The sequence below is a fragment of the Xyrauchen texanus genome, chromosome 46, assembly GCF_025860055.1.
Source record: "Xyrauchen texanus isolate HMW12.3.18 chromosome 46, RBS_HiC_50CHRs, whole genome shotgun sequence".
In the NCBI taxonomy this organism is placed as follows: Eukaryota; Metazoa; Chordata; class Actinopteri; order Cypriniformes; family Catostomidae; genus Xyrauchen; species Xyrauchen texanus.
Genome location: NC_068321.1, coordinates 16,896,114 through 16,915,927, shown reverse-complemented (window position 1 = coordinate 16,915,927; position 19,814 = coordinate 16,896,114). Strand labels below are relative to the sequence as shown.

The 19,814-nt window shown below is 35.3% G+C and overlaps 1 protein-coding gene across 1 annotated transcript in view; it reads right to left on the bottom strand.

Moving 5' to 3' along the window:
• Positions 1-19,266, bottom strand: part of si:ch211-266k8.4 (TBC1 domain family member 10B) — a 66,451-nt gene extending 47,185 nt beyond the window's left edge. The window contains exons 1-10 of the mRNA XM_052120157.1: positions 19,045-19,266; positions 18,688-18,775; positions 17,541-17,648; positions 17,270-17,441; positions 16,414-16,539; positions 15,629-15,752; positions 15,447-15,516; positions 13,178-13,292; positions 12,554-12,671; positions 9,123-9,235 (exon numbers count right to left, since the gene is read on the bottom strand). Of these exons, the coding sequence (XP_051976117.1) occupies positions 9,123-9,235; positions 12,554-12,671; positions 13,178-13,292; positions 15,447-15,516; positions 15,629-15,752; positions 16,414-16,539; positions 17,270-17,441; positions 17,541-17,648; positions 18,688-18,775; positions 19,045-19,184 (1,174 nt within the window). The 5' untranslated portion in view covers positions 19,185-19,266. The remainder of the gene's footprint in view (positions 1-9,122; positions 9,236-12,553; positions 12,672-13,177; positions 13,293-15,446; positions 15,517-15,628; positions 15,753-16,413; positions 16,540-17,269; positions 17,442-17,540; positions 17,649-18,687; positions 18,776-19,044) is intronic.
• Positions 19,267-19,814: the final 548 nt, after the last annotated feature.

Here is a 19,814-nt window from a genome sequence, read left to right as displayed (position 1 = left end):
ACTTCCTAAAACTATACTAATGTTTTTTTTTTCCATTTTTCTGTGGCTAAAATTATCATATATACATTTCCAGGAAGTACATGCTTTACTCAACTACAATTTACTCAACTAAAATCTCAATTTCAAATCACAAATATCTTTACCATGGTTCAAATACGCTGCAGAGTGCAGAACGCAGTGGGAGAGAAGCGCAGAAGAGAGACAGGAAGAAAACCACCAGTTACGAGCAATGTTTCAATAATTAAAATCAATGGTTACAACATTGAAATAGAAAAAAATCTAAATCTCAAGAGTTATACAAGTTTTATGATAATCAGTTATGTTTTCAGCTGATATGATTTCGTGCTTTAAAATAATTACAATTTCACGAGAAGTAGTTTAATATCGCATTAATCATGCCTCTAAATTTTATTCATTTGGGGAAATGCAAAAATTGCCAAGATGTGCTATTTTGCCGATCTGAAAGATGCAATCCTCAGAAGACTACGTTAGTAGAACAGCATGTGCTATCAAGCTTCCATGTGTTTTTATACATGCAAGCCATTAGTAAATCAGGACCAGAGTCTGGGCAGCGACAGTTTGGCCAGGAATAGCAGTAAACATAGGAAATGTTCTTCCTGTCAAAAAAAGCCAGATGGAACACAACTGAATTGATCATAATGCAGGGGTCTCTAGCAAGTTTTTAAAAGTTGAACTGTTTTAAATAGCCATGTCATAAAAATGGCCAGTGACCAAATATTAAACTGTTGGTCAATTATTGGCTCTCTTTGAGTTGATTTATCTGGAAACAATATAACCAAAATGCCCATTTCTATATCTATGCAGCCAATTTTGCAGTCCGTTTTAATAAGCTTTTCAACTGTAAGAGCATATCTTGTGGCGTAACCTGCAGCAGGAAGCAATACATTTGCTCCATTCAGCAGTTTGGGAAAACATAAAGATTGAAAGCCTTACCATCATAACTGGACAAATGTTGAGACACTTAATTTAACCTGTAGAAAGCAACAGAGTTACTGGAGCAATAATGGAGAAAGAAAGACATGCAGCAGCTATACGTCTCTATAGCACTGCTGAGATAGCAGCAGGCCTCAGGATTCTGCCAACATGCTCACAAGCAAAATGCAATGCTGCTCTCTATGCTACAAACACAGAGGCTTTTACCATTTCATATCCTCATGAGAGCCTATACAGCAATCATCTGTGGCTTATAGATAGCAATATATGTGCAATGACAAACTGATCTGTTCTTCTAAGCTTCAAATGAGTTTCAAATGCCAATCCGGATTAAAGTTTCTCCAAACGTTAAAAGAACAAACATTCTATCGACTAAAACAAGATGAAAAGCCATTTAAAAGCTTTCTTTGAGTGTAGTAATAATCTTTTATAGAATCTTTATCCAATAGGACCAAAATAACAATCTATAGACAACATGACATTCCATTTTTTTTTTTTTTAAATCAGAGTTTTAGAGCTGAATCAATCAGAGAGGTAAATAACTTTTTACACAAATTACAGTTAACATTCGACAAGCTGAATTACATTTAACCCAAGTTATGGTAAGAAAAGTTTGTATCCACATACCGTGGATAAAACTGCCATAACGTTGAAATCAGACGTTTACATACACCCAAGCCAAATACATTAAACTAAGCTTTTCACAATTTCTGACATTTTATTGTAGAAAACATTCCCTGTCTTAGGTCAGTTAGGATCACTACTTTATTTAAAAAATCTGAAATGTCAAAATAATAGTAGAGAGAATTATTTATTTCAGATTTTTTTCCTTTCATCACATTCCCAGTGGGTCAGAGGTTTACATTCACTTAGTATTTGGCAGCATTGCCTTTAAATCGTTTAACTTTGGTCAAACGTTTTTGGTAGCCTTCAACAAGCCTCTCACAAGAAGTTGCTGGAATTTTGGCCCATTCCTCCAGACAGAACTGGTGTAACGGAGTCAGGTTAGTAGGCTTCCCTGCTAGCACACACACCTTTTCAGTTCTGCACACAAATTTCCATCGGATTGAGATCAGGGCTTTGTGATGTCCACTCCAAAACCTTGACTTTGTTGTCCTTAAGCCATTTTGCCACAACTTTGGAGGTATGCTTGGGGTCATTGTCCATTTGGAAGACCCATTTGCGACCAAGCTTTAACTTCATGGCCGATGTCTTGAGATGTTGCTTTAATATATCCACATCATTTTCCTTCCTCGTGATGCCATCTATTTTTGTGAAAAGCACCGGTCCCTCCTGCAGCAAATCACCCCCACAACATGATTCTGCTACAACCATGCTTCACAGTTGGGATGGTGATCTTCAGTTTGCAAACTCCCTTTTTCATCCAAATATAATGATGGTCATTTTTGTTTCATCAGACCAGAGAACATTTCTCCAAAAAGTAAGATCTTTGTCCCCATGTGCACTAGCAAACTGAAGTCTGACTTTTTTTATGGCAGTTTTGGAGCATTGTCTTCTTCCTTGCTGAGCAGCCTTTCAGATAATGTCAATATAGGACTTGTTATACTGTGGATATAGATAGGGATGCACCGATCCGATTCCTGGATTGGTATCGGCTCCGCTCCAATACCGAAGCTTTTAGATGGATCGGGTATCGGTCCGACGAGCCCGATCCAAATCCGATACTGTGTGTTAGTCATGTTCGTTATTGTCAAGCTCCAAAAATGACATAAAAGAACCATTAAAACACCATTAAAGTAATTCAAATGACTCGTGCATTTTGTTCAAAGCCACTTGAAGTGCAATAGCTCTGTGAATCACAAAAGGCTGTGTTTAATAAGTAAATATATCAAATGCACAAGAAGCTCCAGCGCGTTAGTGATTGGCACTGCTCGGTTTACACACACTTGTGGCTATTTTTAGCCTTCACGTGGTGCTCAATATTGGAGCGCTACTCATGAACATCATCTCAGATGTAGATGCTCAAAAGTTCGGTTCACTTATAATATGCATTTAGAACGGCACTGGAGGTAAACTACTGTGAACTTGCCTACAAACAGACACTATCAGGACTTCCTGTATTGTTCAGAATGACAAAATAAAAGCGTGAGGGTTTAAAGTTTATATTACTATATATAATCATTATAATGTATTATTACTATTATTATCATCATTTGTTTACAAATGATAATATTATTTGTTGAACGGGTTCCAAAAAATGAATGTGAGAATGAAAATTGAGCTGATATCTTACAACTAAAATCCTTTAAATATTTATTTATATTGATATAATGTGTAGTTAGAGGTTTGTGTTTCTTTACATATTAAAGGGCACACCCAATTAGTTCCACATAATAATGTAAAGCTATTCCAAACTCTATATGCAAAAAAACAACACCGGTATCGGATCGGGATCGGCCGATACTGAGATTTCCGATATCAGAATAAAATCGGAAGAGAAAAAGTGGTATCGGTGCATCCCTAGATATAGATACTTGTCTACTTGTTTCCTCCAGCATCTTCACAGGGTCGTTGCTGTTGTTCTGGGTTTGATTTGTACTTGCTACTACGTTCAAACTAAGAGACAGAATTCGTCTCCTTCTTTTGCGGTATGATGGCTGTGTGGTCCCATGGTGTATATACTTGCATACTATTGTTGCACAGATGAATGTGGTACCGTCAGGCGTTTGAAAATTGCTCCCAAGGATGAACAAGACTTGTGGAGGTCCACCCTTTTTTCTGAGGTCTTGGCTGATTTCTTTTGCTTTTTCCATGATGTGAAGCAAAGAGGCACTGCGTTTGAAGGTAAGCCTTAAAATACATCCACAGGTACACCTCCAATTGACTCCAATTAGCCTATCAGGAGCTAATTAGCTAATTGCCTAAAGGCTTGACATAATTTTCTGGAATTTTCCAAGCTGCTTAAAGCACAGTTAAGTTAGTGTATGTAAAATTCTGACCCACTGGAATTGTGATATAGTCAATTAAACATGAAACAATCTGTCTGTAAACAATTGTTGGAAAAATTACTCATGTCATGCACGTAGTAGAGGTCCTAAACGACTTGCCAAAACTATAGTTTGCTAATATGAAATCTGAGGTGGGGTTAAAAAAATGAGGTTTAATGACTTCAACCTAAGTGTATGTAAATGTCTGACTTCAACTGTATATAGATTTCCAGGAGGTACACACTTAAATTGACTGCACATCCTACCACAGAAACGTATTGTGTGGAACAGTGAACACTTGTCCGTTATATGGGATGCATGTCATGGCATAATAAACAAAGGAGAGGATACTGATATGGGCTACTGATATGGGCTAGCTGTCATCTGAACCAGTGTCAAATTCAAAACCGCATGAGACCCGGAGTTTGCGCAGTAGAGACTGAATGGCAACCAGAGAAAATAATAGTTTAAAGATGTGAAACATCATTCAATTTAATTTGTATCTGTATGTCTATTGTTTAATTAAACAATGGAAATGTACAATTAAGTTGCCAATAAAGTTTGATATGATCCTTAAAAAAAGTTTACTGGATAACGGCAGAAGATTTTGCCAATCTTTTAATGGCAGCATGTCAAACTGATTTTATGGCATGCAAATATATACTAGTATCAAAACTTTATACCTGGAAAAATATGCCTAATTTAACTCAGTCCTCAAAAAAACTGAAAAACATGTACATTTTTAAATAATTAAAATAAATGATTACTAATCCATTTCCTGCAAGTTCTTTGAGACAACATATAATGTAAATATATATATATATATATGATTGTATTTTAATGCATGATGTACCATGATTAAATCACAAAACATTGGGGGATAAATTAGTTAAAAAAAGAAATCGATTTTTTTTTTTTATTAAATTCTTTTGAACTTAATTCTAGTATTTTTATTTTACAAAATAAACTACCCATATAAATTTACCTCTAGAGGAAAATGATAAAATTTTCTGAAGGTTAAGCATGTCTTTGCTAAAAGCAACCATTTGCTTAAAAAAAGAGATTATTTTCTTATTTTCAAAAGCCATATTATGTACCATATTCGTTGAAATTAACAAATTAAATTGCTGCAGTATTCCTTATGAAATGTTTTATTTTTAAAGAAATTCTCTATCTCTGTTTATTAAAAATCAGATAATTAGATCTAATGAAGTCATAATCCTTATTGTTTATAACCAGCAGCAAATACCTTAAGGCCAGTATGAAGTCAGAGACAGGTTATAAACCCAGAGAAACAAAACCTATAATTTAAAGATACAATACAGACCACTAAAAAACTCTTCTGTCAACATTAAGTCAGCTGTGGTCTTTTGGCAGCTTTCTGACATCCAGGTGTTTCTCTGAGAGAAACACTTTCTATAAAAGCTCAGGTACAGTGTGTGAAGTTTCTATGAGTCAGTACTCATTAACTTGTTATATGGGGACCAGAGAGGGCTGACAGCACGGTGTATGACTCACAATGAGCTTTGGATGACAGATTCACACTGAAAATCTCACTGCTGAGCCTTTCAATTAGCTTTACACCAGGGCCCCCCAAAAAACAGCCCTGGTGCACACAAGCACCCTCGGGGCATTTCTCCAGCATTAAAAGCCAATGAGTCATGGCCACCAGACAGAATGCTACTGCATTCTGTCAAAATTGTGTTAGCGCTACAGTAAATCACCTGAAAAAAAGTAAAGTCAGAATTTAAAGAAATGGTTCACTCAAAAAAATGTAAATGAGGGCGAGTAAACAATGACAGTGCTTTCATTTTGAGTGAACTATCCCTTTAAATAAATCAGAAGCTGTGAATGAGAACACTCCAAGAGACAACAAAAGAAATGTCAGGGAACTGCAAGTAAATTTAATGATCCCTGTGTGGGGGCGGACATGAAGAGTATATGGTTGAGGATTTTTTCACTGGGAATTCACAGTGTAGCCCTTAAGTGTTGTAAATGCAAGTTCCCATCTCAAGGGAGGTTGGTTGTGTAAAAAACAAGTGATCAACTGACACAACACTAGCCAGAAAATGGGAACACTCTTTTAAAAAAGACTGATGTGAAACGCAGGAAACAAATAGAAAATAGCTGTTTAATATTAAGTGTTGTATAAAGTTCCCAATTTAGTATAATTATATACTGTATATTTATATACACTGCTGTTCAAAAGTCTGGGGTCACTTGACTGAAATGTTTCTCATGATCTTAAAAACCTTTTGATCTGAAGGGTATTCTTAAATGTTTCAAATGAGTTTTGTAGACAAAAATATTATTGTGCCAACATATTAATTGATTTAATTACAAAACTAAAATTGTATTTAAAAAAAAAAATTTTTTGAAATGGATGACTTCATTTATAAAAAAAATCATAAAAAACATCATAAAAAAAAAAAACAACCAATAAGTGCCAGGCATAGATGGGAACTTCTTCAATACGGTTTAAAAAGCATCCCAGGGTGATTCCTCAAGAAGCTGGTTGAGAAAATGCCATGAGTAAATTTCTGCAAATTCTAGGCAAAGTGTGGCTACTTTGAAGATGCTAAAATATAACATAGTTTTGATTTGTTTTGGATTTTTATAGTCACAACATAATTATCAGTTCCATTTCTGTTGTTACAGTTTAGATGACTTTACTATTATTCTAAAATGTGATTTAAAAAAAAAAAAAAAACTTTTGACCAATAGTGTATATTTAGTATATACCTTAATGGAAAGTGACTTAAAGGGGTCATGACATGGTTTTTTTTTATTGTATTATTATGTTCCCTTAGGTGCAATTATAGTATTAATATATTTTTTTTTAAGAAAAACTTTTAAAATCTAGTGATTTATGACCTTTTCCCACCCTGTTTCTCATCCTCTGATTCAAACAGTCTGTTTTGGGGGCGTTTTCCATTTAAGACTTCAGTGTTAACGCCCACTGTTATGATTGGCTAACGTCAGTGCCTATGTATCAATTATTGACGCCCCCAGCCAGAACAATATGCAAGTAAACTAAGTAAAAACACTGTGATTATTCATAATGAATGAAATTGCGCTTTAAAAAGTAGCTTAAAGTTTAAAATAGATTACTTACAGTTTGCGTCGTCGTTGTTCCCAGAATAGTCGGCACAGACTTTTTCTGGCAAAGCCAGCATCATATTGAGATTTGTTCTCAAAACAGTCATCCTTAAAATGTACAGAACAAACGCTTAAGTTAACACTGCCGTGACTGGGACGTCCGCAAAAAATAAACTGCATCCATTTTTCCCTGACGTCTGGATCTTTCGGCAGCTTATTCAGAGGTTTTGTTTGACCACAGCCAGGAACAGCACATCTGTGTGGCATCGTAATTTTCCTGTGCACAAGTAGTCTCTGTCAGAGCTCGCTGTCCATATCCATCGACTGAACACTTGTGAGGCGCACGGCGATACGAAATGAGCGTAGTTGTCTTGCGCTAAAGCGTAGTTATCTTGTGCTGGGCGGTCATATGCAAACGCTGTTACGTCACTTCTAACCGTCACGTCACTTCTAACCATGAATCCAGAACGAGCTGTATTTTGAGCTTGATTAAATAAATGATTCGTTTAGAATGGGGAGGACGTCTTAAAATATTAAACTTGCAGGACGTTTTAATGATACAAAGACCTCTTATATACCAAAAGATCAAGGCAAATTTGGTTTCTCATGTCATGACCCCTTTAAGTAAAAAAAAAAAACACATCAGAAGATGCCAGTCTGTTTTAGTGCCTTTGGATTTACCACCAAAACTTTACATGCACAGAAAAGCAATATTTGAAGCAAGGTTATGGTGGAATTTTAATGCTATAAAGAGAAGTGCATTATTGACGTTCGCATGTGATGCATTTCAGCTGCGCGAAAAAACAGGAAGAACTCGCAAGCTCATTTTAAACCCTCACTTACATGACATCTCTTGCATATGCAATACAAGCTCTCATGCGCAAGGAACCGGCTGACTGTGCAAGTAAGACAAAAGAACTTGGTTCCCATTTTCTCTCACACCTGAAATGTATGCGAGTGTCAGTAATGCGCTCTGATTTATGGCAGTATAATGCCGTAATATTAGGATGTCAGCTGGGGAAGTGACCTAGAGGTTTTCTGGTTGGTCTTTAAATTAAGCACGCTTCTTCTAGCTTTTTGGCAACGTATTTTTTGTTTTTTAAGTTTGCTGTTCCTTGTTTTTCGTCTTCCCATATATTATTATAATAAATTAAATTAAAATTCCTAGCATTCGCCATTACACCTCAACTTTGTTTGTGTTGTGTTCGAATGGGTGTTACCTTTCTTTCGAAGCATACACACAATTGCAAGGCCAATTGTTGTTCGATTAACAATGTATAAATACTACACAAAGCAGAGTGTTACAATTGTCTAATTCTGTTAATCCAACTTTCAATTTTATTCTGACTAAAAAATGTACATGACATTTCAAATTGTAGTTTTAAGCCAACGCAAATCTTAAATTTGAATGTGCATGTAAACATACTGGCTGAAAAGAAAGAGTACACAAATACAATACTCACACCATCATACATAATGGAACAAAATCAGCTAGGCAAACACATTTCTGAAGAGTAAAAAAGACTGCGGCTTATATAAACCACTACTATGGAAACGCACTGAAACCCCCATTAGTACACAAGGTCAGTTCACTTTGGCCTGTTGTTACTGATCTCAAGGATAGCATCCAGCCTGAGCACACTTAAGAGTGTACTTGTACATTCGGGCCCGACGTCCTCCCCTGAGTCTAACATGAGATGCGGCTGACATTTTGATCCCATAAAGCCACCACTTACGGGCGCAGCCATTCAAAAGGCTGAGCCCGTATCATTGGTCCCCTAGGGGCCGCTGATGAGCAGAGAGATTGAGTCACCAGTCAGGCTCTCTCGTGTGTCTCTGTCGACCCATTACACTTGACCTTTAGTCCTGAACTCAGCATCTTGCACAGTAGACTGTTGAAGCACATGTGACAATGTACTGTACTGAAGGTGGGCTCAAATGTACACTAAACAAACAAGTAGGACAAAGAGGAGGATTTATGTAAGGAAGGCTGGAATGTCTGCACATGTTTGATTGGGCCTGGGCTTGGAGAACAAGTGTTCATTGTTAAAATGGACTGAAAGGTTGTAAGCTGTCCTTGCATTCTCGATGTTTTCAGTGGGATTGTGGGAATGTGTTTACCTGTGTCCTGTCCGCCGCTGGTCTCCTCCAAAACCAGGCAGTTCATGCAATTTATTTCCCATTCCTGAACTTCAGTGTTCCACAATGCTGGGATCAGGACACGATGTTGAGAGCTGAAGTTGCACACAGAGTTTGAAGCATTTAATTTGACAAATTTTGTGTACATAACAAGAAAGGACTTCTACTCAGGCCGACACGGAATTGGCACACTTTTTTCATATTTTCTGTGCTGATTGTGTGGGAAAATTGTTGGAAATCTTTGAATTAGGTTTCAATGTGGTAAAACATTTTAAATGGAGCTGAGACTATGCCACACTTATTGGTACCTGAAAGCATTATTAAATCATAACAAACAAAATGTTTAATAAACAAATATGCAAGGGTAGAAGTTTGTTGAACTTTGTGAGCTACAGTTTTGAATTCTATAGAAATCTGCAGCACAGATTCCGTGCAGGCCTGGTCATAACTGATCGGCTACTCCGATCAGGAGTTTTACAGCTGATACCGATCATTTCACATTTTATCAAGATCTCTGTCATAACTGACTATATGTAAGCTTTCTGCACACTATCACTATTAATTACATTTTCAGTAATATTACTTTGCCTAGTTTTTGGTGACAAAAAAAAAAAAAACGTTTAAAAGGCTTATTAAAAAAGATTTTTCAATATGACTTTAAAAAAAATTATAGGCTAACAAAATATAATCTATAATAAGATAGGTAGCTCTATAGAAAATTAAGCTTGGTGCCAAACTGAAAACAAACTCATAACCCATAGGTGCAATTAAACATAATGTGACATTGTTAATTATTGATTCATTGTCGTTCATATAATTCTTATTATTCCTTATTTTATTGCTATTACATTTTTGCATTATTTCTTAAATTATTATATTTATAAATTCCTTCTCTGCCTTTTCATTTGGTTTAATTTCATTTCATTTTAGTTGGATGATTGGATTAAGAGATGAAAATATGAACAATAATAGGGACCGTTAGGGAACAATCACAGCTCATGCCGTTTTCCCTTTGCCGTCGTGCGTGTCAGTGACTCACCTCAAGCAAGTCAAGTCCACAGTACTAAAATAATTAGAGGTTAATTTTTGAAATAAATATTTATTTTTGCTCTGAAAAGATGAACTTGTATACATATCTTTACATTAATGTTTTTACATGAATTATATTACAGTAATTGTTATACTAATAATATTAGTAAATAGCGTTAATGAACACGCACTGTATTTTTATTGTGGGCATTTAAAAATACTGTGAATACTTCTAGATACATTATTATCTGAATTGTTTAAATTTTTTTAATTAACCGGATAACATGTGTAACACTGCCGACATAGATATTTGGCTATTGGTTAACATTAAGCAAATAGTGATGTCAGACGAAAAGTAGTTTCAGAGGCGGAGCAAGTTATTAAATTTTTAAAATTACGAAGACAAACTCTTCTTTTGAAATAACAAGCACATGAATTGTGCACAATATGACCAAAAAAAATATATGAGGAATGAAAATGTCAATTTTTATTTCACATCAACTTAAAATAATAAAGTATTATTTTGACCAGCAATTAGCAAATCTGTCCTGTGACATACTGTTATTAAAAAGCTATAGCTTCAAAATCTTAAGATTGAAGACCTTTGGATCAATCAGCATATAACAAACAACCAATGAATAAGGAAGATATCGGACAAGAAAAAAGGACACTCTTCTTTTCCCTCACTATTAAAAAAGGTTACCTTTTGTGAAACCCTCCCCCTAGCAGAGGTAAACCTTGCTTTTGCTTAATGTCACAGTGAGTTTTTTAAGCGATTTGAAGAAATGCATGAGTGGGAGTGCCTTCAAGTGGCCTTATCAGTTATAGGCAGCAAACAAACGATCTGTTAAGGCTTTGCGATGGACAACACATCAACCGGACTGAATGGGAGGAGGGGGTGTGAATTGTAAAAGAATGCAAGGACATCTCGATCCTTTTATGAAGGACAGATATTGTTCACAGTCTCTGGTGACAGGTGATAGACAACCATGTCATCGTGGATACCGAAAGGCCATCTAGCTGTGACGTAAACAGAGTCTCCCTGATTTAAAGATTATATATCCACCACTTGACATGAGTCATAAAAATAGGATTTTAAAGACCTGAGAGTGAACGAGGCGGACAGGAATTTGGGGGTCCGTCATCCTAATTGCAAAAAAGATTTGCTTTCACTAATCAGGCTGGTCTGATTTGATGGTCTTAGAGGGGTTCTGGGCACTTGTCAACTGGTCAGGCAGGGAGTCTGTCATCCCAGCTGAAAAACAGCTTAAGCCAGCCTAAGGTGGTTTGCTGGTCTTAAGTGGCAACCAGGCTGTTTTTTACTGCTTAGGCTAGTCTAGTTTGATGGTCTTTGAGGGGTTTGGGCACAAAACCATCTTGGTCAGTGTCAAACGAGACCAGTAATATGATCTACAATCGATCTAGTTTGGGTGGTTTAAGTTTATCTTTCTGCATGGACTTTAAGAGTTTTAAGGAAAATCGACTTCTTTTTCCCCTCTTTGGCCTCTTAAGCAAGGAGTCCAACTCGCTCTCAGACGGCTCAGTTCTCCAGCAAGCAAAACTCTGATACTTTGAATCAGAGGGGAGCATTTAAGCTTGACCTTGCTGGCACTGACGTTGTGCCAAGCGAGCAACGTGAACCCGTTCCCTGATGTGTAGGAGCTTTGTGCTGACTGCCATCTGTATGTCAATGCCAAATATCTCTTTGAAACCAGCAAATGGCTTCATTTGCCCTTATAATCCTGTAAAGTGCCTGACAAAATGCATTGGGCACTACATGGGCATAACTGTCTTTTAATAGGCCAAAACAAATATTTTTTTATAATGTTAATAGAGGATTTATATGCAAAGGTGGGCTTTAATTGCATATGTATATAAAGGAAGTTTAGATCACATTTCAAGGGTTTAAAGAGATGCATGACACTGTTGCCATAACAACAAACATCTATTGAAGCAATGGAGGCCATTGAAACAAGTTTCTAACTAAACAATATGAGGTGGCTTCTTGTGTCTTTGGTACTTAAACCCTACTTAAAAAGTAGAATATCGGCTATGATATTGGTTTAAATATTAAACACATTATTAGCTATACAAATTGTGGTATCCAATAAAATTTCTATACTAGTGCATCACTATTATTTTTCTAATAAAATATTATGCTTCCATTTAAAGCATAACCATTTCTGAATACAGCTGATGTTGAACTGGAAAATGCAACAAAGTTTTTGACTTATATTATTTAAAAGTTTAAAAGTAGTTTTTGCAAACATTAAAGAACAATGGCATCCAGTTACTTGTATAAGTATACAATGGCATACATATTAAAGAGTAATTACTAGTTTCTGTTTAATTGACTGTCAATGCAACACAAGCTAGAAACTCACATGTCCACAGGCACTCGCAGCAGAACAGGCAGCACTGTGGCCTCCTCACTCATGTTCATGATACGAGACTCCAGCAGCAGGACGATGGTGAGGCCTGTGCGAAACACAGCCTGCAGCCCTGCAGAGAGTACCAACATCAGAGCAACAAAAAGATAACAGATAAAAAAAGATAAGGGTAATTTGAGTTACATTGGTATACAGGGGTGACCAGAAGAAATTCTAACAGGGCAAATGCAACACATCATTAGAGTGATAACACTTATAACACATGCTCAGTTAAGTTTCTTCTTGTTTCTTTTTAGTTTTGATGCCTTTGAATCAGGGTCGCTGCTAAAATTTGTTTGTTTATAATCTCATGATAAGTCAGTTTTTCTTATGATAAATTAAATGCTTCTGAAAGCAAACGATGACAGGTAAATTTGTAGTTTCTGTTCATGTAAAAAACACAAAATTGCAATTGCCTAAAGTCGCACCTAATAGGACAAGTGATCTTGAAATGGCTCAAAACTTAGCCACGTTTTAAAATAGAAAGGTTTACAGAAATTTGTTGTACAACCTTTTGCTCCCTTGTGACACTTGTGCTGTTGTTATTCTAGGACAAACAAGCAAAAAAAGGTCAAATACCATGCAGCATGATAAGATCCCAGACAGCCAACACAGAGTCCCAGCATGGCAGAGAGGTGAAGAGAGTGAGGAACCACTGCATGATAAAATGCAGAGAAGATACCCCAAGATTATCCTAATAAGAGAGAGAACAACTCACTTGTCAATATCTGACATCAATTTCATATCCGTAAGGACAGTTGGTATGGCATAACTGCTATACTTCACCTAAATGTATTCTAAACAGCTTTTTTCTAATTATTTTATAGTTAATGCATACAGTACTAACAATTATTATGCATTTATGATCTCATGTTAATTGAGAGAAAACATGGTATATTTGTGCATTTAAAAATTCAATTGTAACACCACAGCACTATTTAAGTGAACTGCAAAAAACTAAGTAGTAAAAACTTGACCAGTCACAGCATCTAAAACTTTATGAAATCTGAGTGAATCAATAAAATGTCCAGGTCCTATTTGATCTAAAATAAATTAAAAAAAAAAAAAAAAAAAAAAAGGGAAAAGAAATTATATTTTGCATTAAGAAAACAAAGCCTATTTTTTCAGACCACCATGATTTTTTGCATTATGTCATTATTTAGTGACAATTAAGAACATGTTCATATCCTTGTTATTTGTCAACTAGCAGTAGAATGTCATTGCGTAGCCTGACAAATCAATGCTAGTAACTCTTTGCCAACAATACACATATGACATTAAAATTGTTACTGGCAAGTGTAAGGGATAGTTCACCCAAAAATTAAAATTCTCTTATTTACTTGCCCTCATATCATCCCAGATGTGTGTGACTGTCTTTCTTCTGAAGAACACAAACAAAGATTTTTCTAAGAATATTTCAGCTCTGTAGGACCTTACAATACAAGAGAATGATGGCCAGAACATTGAAGGTCCAAAAATCACAAAGGCAGCATAAAAGTAATCCATACAACTCCAGTGGTTTAATATAGATCTTCTGAAGCGATGCAATCACTTTGGGTGAGAAACAGATACATATTTAAATCCTTTTTTACTATAAATCTCTACTTTTACTTTCACTTTCAGAATGTGAAGGGATGTGAGAGTAGAGATTTATAGTAAAAAATAATTGAAATAGTGATCTGTTTCTCACTCACACCTATCATATCGCTTCATAAGACATGGATTTAACTACTTGAGTCAAATGGATTACTTTTATGCTCCCTTTATGTGATTTTTGAAGATTGAAATGTCTGTATATTCTAGAGCTGAGATATTCTTCTAAAAATCTTTGTTTGTGTTCAGTCGAAGGAGGAAAGTCATACACATCTGGGATGGCATGATGTTAATTTTTGGGTGAACTGTCAATTTATAGGGATAGTTTACCCAAAAATGTAAAGTCTATGATCATTTACTAACTCTCATTTTATTCCAAACACATGTGACTCTTTTTTTCTTCTATGAAACACAGAAAGAGACATCAAGCAGAATGTTAGCTTTAGTCACCATGGAAAAAAGCAGCAGGTATGTTTAGCACTTTGCTCTCTGATGTAATGCATCATCCTTTACTGTGCATTTTAAGCCTGTACCGACTGATTTTGCAACACACTTATAGCTCAGCTTTTCAATCAGCTGTGCTGAGTCAACACAGAGCGAGAAGGAAATCCCTTAAGAGTTCACCAAGCAGCACAAATGCTTCAGAGGTAAACTGAGGCGGCGGACAGCCATGGCTTAAAAAAAACAAAAATCCCTCAGGTCTATAAGACACAGTGGCAAATCTGTGAAGGGTGTTATATATTCAAGAGGGTTCTTAAGAGAAAGGCTGTGATCTACATAAGGCTGTGATCTACATAATCCTGGATGACAGAAACATTTAAACCACTATGTTTTAATACACTATATGGTTGTTTTTGGGTATGTGAGGGGGGAACCGAAGCTGGTAAAGGGTAATTTGTGGGAAAGCTCTCAAGACAATGTAATGGAAAACATAGTGTATGTTCTGCTGTCCATTCAATGATGGTACCTTTTGATCTAGAAGCTTATGCTTAAATGCCTGAAAATATTTTTGTAGACAAGTAAAAATTGTGCCAAACATACATTATATTTCTTTGTAAAACTAAAATGCTATTTTACTTATTTTCATTTTTTTATTATCATTATTTAATAAAGGAGTTGGATATAATACATAATTAATAGTTTTGATGACTTTACTGTTATTCTAAAATTAGAAAGTAATAGCAATAAACAATAAGTAGGTGTATCCAAAAAGCTCTTCATTTCATTACAAAGAGTGTTAGATCCCTTTTCTCACCAAGTGCTGGAAAAGCAGAGGTTTTTTGTGTTTAAGGAGCTGGTGAAAAACCAAGGCCTGATGCTGAATCCTGAAAATCAAACAAAATATGAAAATCAAATGGTTTAATTATTTGAGGTCAGAGAAACAAGAAATTATAATTTTTGTTTAAAATATTCAGTATAGATGAATGAAGTTCTCACTTCTTCATAGAGGAATCAAAGAGCTCTGAAAGATACTTGGGCTTCTCTAACAGAGCCACCAGAGCCCAGAAAGCCTCTTCTTCAGAGAGGATCATCAGGAGCACAGCAGCAATGTAGGACATCCCTTTGCGAAAACAAAACCATAAGACATCACATAGTCCCATTTTGAAAATAAAAAGACTGAACACACTAAATAAGCCCCAATTAAAAAATTGTGAAAACAAATGCTGGCTATGAAATGCAAAAATAATAAGTTGGCAGTTTACAGCCCTCTTGAGACAACATATTTATTTAGGCTATGTAGAACTGAAATATACTGATATGCAACCAGTGAAATTACATGCAGATTTCATTGATATCAGTTTATAAAAACTAAAGCAACAAGGACATGTACTGTAACCACTAACAAAAAATTAATTGCCAAAAAATACCATGTGTCATTTTGGACATTGTAGCATTGTAATACCATCTTTTTTTTTTAAACAGCACTATGGTATTCTTTGAAGTACCTTGTGCTATGCAAATACCATGGTATCTAAATATTGTTATCATTCAGTACTATGGTTTTTGTCAAAGTAACTGGGTATTACCATCTGATATAATCATTCCATTTGTTAGGAAAAGTTCAAAGACCTTCAAAGAAAGATGGTCCAATAAAATCAATTCTTTAATGCTAATATAGTTACAGATATGCATAACAACCAAAATTATGTTGAAACCTAATTTGAAATGCACAATCAGAAAATGAGGGACAATTGGAATTGGAAATTCAGTCAGTTCATTACCTTGTACATATCCAATCTGGGGATTATATCTGGCATATGCAGTGAGAACTCTGAAAAGTTTGGCCTGGCCCTCAATAGCTTCAGGACGTTGCCCCATTAGGGTGCGATGAGTAGGAAAAGACCTTTCTTTAAAGACAAATAAGATTTCAAATCTATTGTGTACAGTGCAAAACACTCATATTGGGTTCAAAATATTAGTGCAGAAAACAAAAGTGAGAAAATACTGTTTTTTCTTATGGAGAAAGCTAAATGTTAAAAGTTACAAGGAATACTGAAGTCGAGACAGCAGAGGACTATAGTAAACTTGAAATACATAACAGACAGAGATCTAGAATGGAAAAGTTAATTGTACAGCGACCCCTTGTGGTTTTCAAGATACTTTCAAACGCAGTCAAAATTTAAACAACAACACTGCAATCTATGCCAAACTACAGCTTCCTCATGAACCTCAAGGGAAATTTCCCTATTCTTTCAGAGGATTTCCTTCACATAAAACTGAGACACTAACAGTACTTTACAGAAGGGGAAAAAACCTATTCCAAATCTGCCCCCATTCACCTCTTCCCTGAAATTAAGATAATTTTTAACTTGTAAATCTTAGTTTTTCAAAACGTTGAACAATTTATGGGTTTTGTGTTGTTATGGGAGTTTCAATAAACTACAATATAATTCCTAGTAGAAAGCAGTATGCAGCTTTAATGGTGCATAGAATACCAGGAGGACCTGCTACAGTATATTTGCCAAAAATAGCAGCATATTTACAACCGAAGCACACTCAGTGGAATATTGTAGCTCACAATGCAGTATATTAAAAACATAATTCTTTTAAATGGCCATCCTAAGGCACTAAACTCACGTAGGTCGAGGGCGATCTGTTTAAAGAGTGTGAGGTCAGTGTTAGGGAGGCCTGATGCTTGTCCGCTGCTGATTTCATTCTCTGTGTCCACTAGAGAGTCTATAGTAGAGATGATACTGTACTCGCTGACTCCAAGATCAACCAGAGGTCTACGGATCTCGGCTTGACACACCTAAAATAACCAATGGGTATGTGTTAAAACCAATTGTGCTTAATTCAAAGCAATAACACTGGATATAATCATCCATACTCAAATTATGACATAATGCACCTCATAATCGAAAGAGCTCCCAACTCGGAGACTGTCAATATTTAGGAGGCATTTCCACACTCGCCCACGTATTGCCGGAGGAATCCCAATACGAATAAACCTCTCAATCTGATTTTCAGAAAAAGATGAAGGGGAAAACAACTGAGCATGTACAAATATTAAATTGGGTACTTGGAACAGGATTCTAACACCGTTTGATTAATGAATTTCCCTGATGTTTTTTTTTCTCATGCCAGTCATTAGTGATTACTGGATAAGGATTTTTTTAATAATTTAATACAAATTTCTAGCTGATTAAATATTTAGAGATGAGCATAACAAGGAAAATATATATTCACTATATTATTCAGACTTTTTAAAATTATTATTAATAATAAAGGCCTAGAATAACAATTTTAAAATCCTCTGCTATTTCCAGGTTTTCCATAACAATGGGAACCCTGTTAAAATGTTTACATATTAAAGTGATACCCCAAAATAATGTACTCACCCTCATACCATCCCAGATGAGATCATTTTCTTTCTTCTGCTGAACACAAAGTTTTTTTTACAAGAATATCTCAGCTTTGTATGTCCATTCAATGCAATTGAATGGTGGCCAGAACTTTGAACATCCAAAAAGCACAGAAAGGCAGCATAAAAGTAATCCATATGTGGTTAAATCTATATCTTCAGAAGCAATATGATAAGTGTGTGTGTGAGAAACATATCAATGTTTAAGACCGATTTTACAATTATTCTCAATTTTCACATTCCTCATGCATATCACCACCTACTGGGCTGGGAGAATTTATAGTAAAAAAAAAGGACTTAAATATTGATAAATATTGATGTGTTTCTTACCCACATCTATCATATCTCTTCTAGATCTATATATGTAACCACTGGTGTCATATGGATTACGTTTATGCTGCCTTTATGTGCTTTTTGGAGCTTCAAATATCTGGTCACCTGCATTTAATGGACATAGAGCTGAAATATTCATGTAAAAATTTTCATTTGTGCTCAACAGAAGAAATAAAGTGATACACATCTGGTATGAGGGGAAGATATTTTATTTTTGGGTGAAACCCTCAACTCAAAGCCTCATATTGTTGAGGCAAATGTAATTCCATATAATTCAAAATTTTAATAGGCAAATGCACACCTGATTTCTGCAGATGAAACTGGATCCATTCCAATAGCTCAGAAATTCACATAATTCCTTCACTTTAATTGGATTAGGCTGAGGGTAGCTGATAAAAAAAGAATAGTTAAAACACTCTCCATACATCTTAATTTGTCAAAAGTTCAACACAGCACAAGATGGTACCGTTAACAATGAACATCTTAATCTAATTTTGTATATGATCTAATAGTGTGAACTGAACATGTAGGAAAATACATAGATACATAGGTTAAAATAAAAATAAAACATAGTTTTATGGTTATACTTGGTAACAAATTCTATTACAAAGCCGAACAAAAATAAAACAGATTAAGAAATATATATATATATATCTACCTGTAATCATTATATCGGTGTTGAATTTTCTTGTCTCTTTTCTTGCTGAGAGCAAAGCCAAACTCATCAAATCCGACACTGCTGCTACGGCGTGTTTTGATGCTTTTCGCGCTGCTCGAGCTACTTTTTCTTCTAATCATGATTCAGGTTCAATTATTTTAGTTTGATTTCATTCTGAAAGCGCTTACCTTTCACATGCGCACTATAAACTTCAACCGACGTTTGAACTAAGCGCCAGATTATGTCACTATGAAACAACCCTTCAAAATAAAAGTCCCAACGAGCTCTAGAGCAAGCCACAAAAAGCAAAAATATAACTTGATTTTAAAAGGGCATATAAAAGGACTAATTTATTAAGTATTGCTCACACAACAAAATAAAATAAAATAAAAATAAAAAATAATTATATATGGTGGAAATCTGAATTGATGGCTTTTCACATAATGTTAGACATATAAAAGACATGTTAAATGTTTTTAGGTTGAATTGATGAATAGATTATTATAGAATGTATATACCATTTATAACCAATACACATACAATTTATAACAATTAAATAATTTACTTGAACATAATTTCTATCCAACCAAACTGACCCATAATGCCAGATACAAATAAATGTAAATATAAAAAAGTGTAAGAGGGACTCTTAAATCAGTGTTTGGTTTGGGAGTGGCATATTATGAGTTTTTGAATTGGGCTAGTTCACTGAAACATTTATAGTTGTTTATATACTGTAAAAGCACACTTTTGACATACCTTTATACTTG